We start from the raw sequence: 4,706 nt of genomic DNA on the forward strand, positions 1-4,706 counted from the left end.
TAATGAACATTTTCTTTTTAAAAGCTTCTTTAGATGTCCCTAATGGGAACCCCTTGGACAAAGTTTAAAAAGTGTTTGTTAACATACTCAACATTAATTAAAAAGTTTGATGAATAAATTTTGATTTGTTAATAGAAATTAAGAAAATGATTTGATAATTATAGTTGAAAATTTTATAGATATAGATTTTAAATAATTAACAAAGTTAAAAATGTAGAAGAACAAACAAAAATATGTTTTAAAAAAAAACTAATGGACCCTTTCATGTCAACAAATATTTTAAACAATTATCAATACAGAAAACATTAATCCTTTAAAATATATATTTAATAATTTTTAATAAAAATAAATTTTAAAAATATAAATATATATTTAAAAAAATTATGAAGAGACCAAAATAATTCATTCTTAAAATATATTTCATAATTTTAAATAATAATAAATAAATTAAAATATAAATAAATAAACAATATGTACTAATTTTTAAATTTAAAAAAAATATCATAATTTTTTTTATTTAATTATATTTTTAATCATTTTAACACCGTTGGGAATTGGGGCTCCTAAGAAGACAAAATATATATACAATGAACATAGTGAATTATTGATAAAATAATTGGTATAATGAATGGAATGAGAGATTTGTATGGCACTGGTAAAAGAATATTGGGCTCTATATGTCTACCCATGATATTGATCTACATTTTACTACTTCCTCCTTCCTCCTAAAGCACAATCACATAGAATGCAAGGCTGGAGGCTTTTGACAGGCTACCTAAAAGTATAAGTTCAGCCAATTGCAAGCAAATCATAATGAATTTCTCTACTAATTAGAGAAAGCAATAGGGCTGACTCTAGATGAGAGAAGCCCATGTCTTTGGAAGCCATAGATCCTGAGCACCTGATCATCTGCAAAATTCAAAGCCCTCTCCATTCCCTGCAGACAATCTTCTGCCTTGTATATTTTATTACGATTTCCACTGCATGGTTGGCACCCTGTAAAATGAGTTACAAAAGGTTTCCTCTGTGAAATCCCTGCTCCTCTCTTGTGCAAATAGTACTCTTTCATCTTCCTGTACATTGGGCCACTTTTCTCTGCATATCTTCTTTTCAATACTGGATTTTCATTTTCCATTTCCTTATACCACTTGCTAGCATTCTCATAAGTCCTCACCACATCAAGCCAATACCCCTGGAAAAAGTAAGAATTTTCTATATAAATCTTATCTGCCCACCTTTTTTTTTCCTTGATCATGAGATAAACTAGAGCAGATTGATCATCTGAATCAGTCACAGCTCTGTCAGGAAGAACATCAGATAAAATCTTAGCAAATGGAACATACAAAGGACTCAGTGGCCCCATGGCAGACCACCTCTCCATGAAATCCATGGACCATTCACAGTTCCTAATAAGAAATACACCTGCATTCACACCAAGCCAGCTTCTCTTCACATAAACATCTTTCTCCCATCCATGAACAACCATGTTATAGTCCTTATACTTCTCCAGGGGGTGCTCAAACTCCATATCTGTTATGATGGCATCTGAGTCAATCCACCAGATCCATTCTGCTTCAGGATGAGCCACCATGGCTGCCCTTACCAATGGGATTTTGGCCCAGAATGTTATCATCTGTGGATGGATGAGAATATTGTTGTAGAACAAATCTAAGCCATGGAGTCTGCAGTAATCCTGCTTGTTCTTGAAGAACCTCAGCAGAAGATGATCCCCTTTAGGGTTCTTGCAAGGCTGAAACTGAGAACCAGTCAGGACCAAGATTCTAGGGTTTCCTCCTTTAGTGTAGTTCTTCACATGGGGATGCATTTTCAACCATAGCTCTCTCTTTCTGTCCCAATTCTTTATGGTTTTCCCCACACTGTAACTGAAATCAGAATCTGCATAGAAATTATCAGCACTTCTTTCCCATTCCTTCTCAAACAACTGATCTCCATCTTCGTCCCTGGACTGTAATTCTTGCTTCTTTTCAAGACCACTTTCACTTTTCAGACCCACATTCTCTCTAGGGTTTTGTTGAACTACAATGCTACTTGGGTTCTTCAAAACCCTTAATTGAGAAGATGTATTAGACCCTATAAGGGGCATTGAAATGATACCGACAGAGCAAATCCTCCATAGACTCCAACATAAAAACAGGGCAGCCATGCCACCTCCAAAAAAGATCATCCCATCACAGAATTTCTTGGTCTTTGTGCGCAGTAGAGACATGATGACCTTATTTGCAGGCCTTCTGGACTTTGACGAATCCATCCTTAGGGTTTCTATTGCAACCCTAATGGATCTATTTATACATTGAATGGGCTGATATTCACATCTTAATCTTCTCTAAACTAACCAAAATTAAGATAAATAATTGTTCTTGGTGAAGCAGATTTTCACCGATTTTAAAAATAAGTGAGATGTTTCACCTACCTTCTGAAAGATACAGGGCATTAGATACCTCAATTGGCTGCATCTGTTAAATGTGTAGACAAGTGTATGAGGAATCAAAATGATTCCAGCTCTAATGTGATGTTCATTTAAATTATTTTCTCGGTCGGTAGAATGTGCCATCAAGCACCAGTCTTCGATGAGGAATCCTTGTGCCTTGTTTTCTCTTGATATTTTACGAAATGTACGTGGAGTTGTGAGATGCCGAATGCTATTTATTAGATTTTAGAAAGAAGCATCCCGTCTTCTGAAGACTGCTTGCCAACAGCAAAATGATCAATAAGATACCATTTCACAATCATAGATAGAATCTATGTATCTTCCCTTCTGTCATTAAACATGGATTTCATACTTCAAATGTGAAAGATCTCATAAAGACCCACCACCAGATTTGCAGAGTAATTTTTTGATTGTAATATGGGCATTTTTTACAGATTTCGTACAGCATTTCTGAAAGAACATAAATTAAATGTTAATGAGCTTTTTGTTTTAGGTATGTGCTGTCTATGTACCCAATTCTGGATGAAGGTTTCTTATAAGGCACATAAACAGTACATCGCACCTCAGAATGTCATAAAATAGGTTATTATCATATTAGTTGTAAATCCCTCAATATCAGGACTTTGAATTCCTCCTAATGATTGATTGTGCTTAATGTGCATATGCTTTATTGCGAGGAAAGTGTTGGTATGTTGACCACGACATATCTGTTGTTTGTGACAGGTAAGATAAATTTTCCTATGAATGATTGTATCATCAAATATATCTTCTTGTGCTGCTTATGTTGCTCGTGCATCCTCTACTTCCCTTTGCTTCTCTCTTCAATTCCATGAGATCTTTTTTGGTAGAAATGTTGTCAACATCTTCACAATTGTAACAACTACCCCTTCGTTGCTACTATTTTTTTTTCTAGATTCAATTAACAACAACTACCAACTTAATCCATAACCATCATGACAATCAATCCACACGACCACTCATGTTAGGGTCATCCCTAAATTAAGACCTAAACCTTGAGACCCTACCTATGTATCATTTGATCTCAGTTGTTGGTTTCTTTCTGAATTTTCTATAAATTCAGGCTCTCATCTCTCATTCAAGGATCTTGGAGAACATATTGTTATTAAGTTGTTTTTGCTCTAGGTTCATTAAGATTTTGTGCATTGAGAATATTTGTATATTAGTTATTGCATATTTGTTAAATCATCTAGCTTAATATTGCTTAAATCATGTTAGATTAATCTTGCATCCATCTAGCTTAATCTTGCATTCATTTAGCTCAATTCCGTACTCATATAGATTAAATCCTTCATTTAGATGTTGTCTAGTCATTGGTATTGCATATGAAATTTGAGAGCAAGACTAAACTTGCATCTGCTAGAAGGCAATAGGTCGCTTTGTGATAGTTTATTATTCATTGTTGATTGATTTACTAACCATGTATCTAATGACTTAATTAAAGTGTTGTACATTCCAGATACAGATACAGGTCCACTTTTCTCACACACATACTTTTACTTTTACTAAATCACTTGAAGACGAGTTAGAAACTTCATCTTATGACTCTGATAACTCAGACATAAGCTCTATTTATAACAACAACTATTCAACATCATATTATGACTACTCTGTCATGAATGTTGAGATGTTGTCTGTTGATCCTATTACTGTCACACCATGATATGTAGTCCAGTCTGACATGGGGGACAATGTTAGGAGTAGGTCGGTTGGGTTAGGTCCACTAAAGATTAACATGAACTTCGATAATCGTGTTGTAACTCTTCCTGGTCTTGAGACACCTACACAAGGTAGTCTTCTGGAACTCGACTTGTTGGTCCGAAGTTATGATGATAATACCGTGAACACCCTTGAACCTATTCAAACTTTATCCTTGATACATCCTGAACTGATTGACTGTACTCTTTACAACCAACCTTTGAATATACCTATCTTCGCCAATGACTACACACTAGCGTGCTATCTTAATGCAGTTGAACCAATAGACTTTTCCACCAGTGAGCAAAGTGAGAACATGACTGAAACAAACATCAAGTATCTCGGTCGCAAAAATCAAAAAAAGAAAAATAAGAGATCTGATGGCGAAAACCACATTGTGGCAGTGTCAGAATAAAAAATAGTGAAAATAAAGGACATACTTAAGGGTGAAAACCTCTCCGAGGCACATGAGGGTGAGATACTTGATATGCTGCCAAGTCACTTCCAAGAAAGGTCTTCAATATTGATTGAACCAACTCAA

General features: G+C 34.9%; 1 protein-coding gene across 1 annotated transcript; it reads right to left on the reverse strand.

Moving 5' to 3' along the window:
* Positions 1–579: 579 nt before the first annotated feature.
* On the reverse strand, positions 580–2,424 carry LOC131027119 (galactomannan galactosyltransferase 1). The gene has a single exon (XM_057957106.2). The coding sequence runs from the start codon at positions 2,267–2,269 to the stop codon at positions 827–829; it is 1,443 nt and encodes a 480-aa protein (XP_057813089.1). The 5' UTR covers positions 2,270–2,424; the 3' UTR covers positions 580–826.
* Positions 2,425–4,706: the final 2,282 nt, after the last annotated feature.

This window comes from Cryptomeria japonica, chromosome 5 (assembly GCF_030272615.1).
Source record: "Cryptomeria japonica chromosome 5, Sugi_1.0, whole genome shotgun sequence".
NCBI lineage: Eukaryota > Viridiplantae > Streptophyta > Pinopsida > Cupressales > Cupressaceae > Cryptomeria > Cryptomeria japonica.

What these genes read in the sequence shown, in the direction of transcription:
- LOC131027119 (XM_057957106.2), bottom strand. Translation starts at nt 2,269, where the DNA reads ATGGATTCGTCAAAGTCCAGAAGGCCTGCAAATAAGGTCATCATGTCT.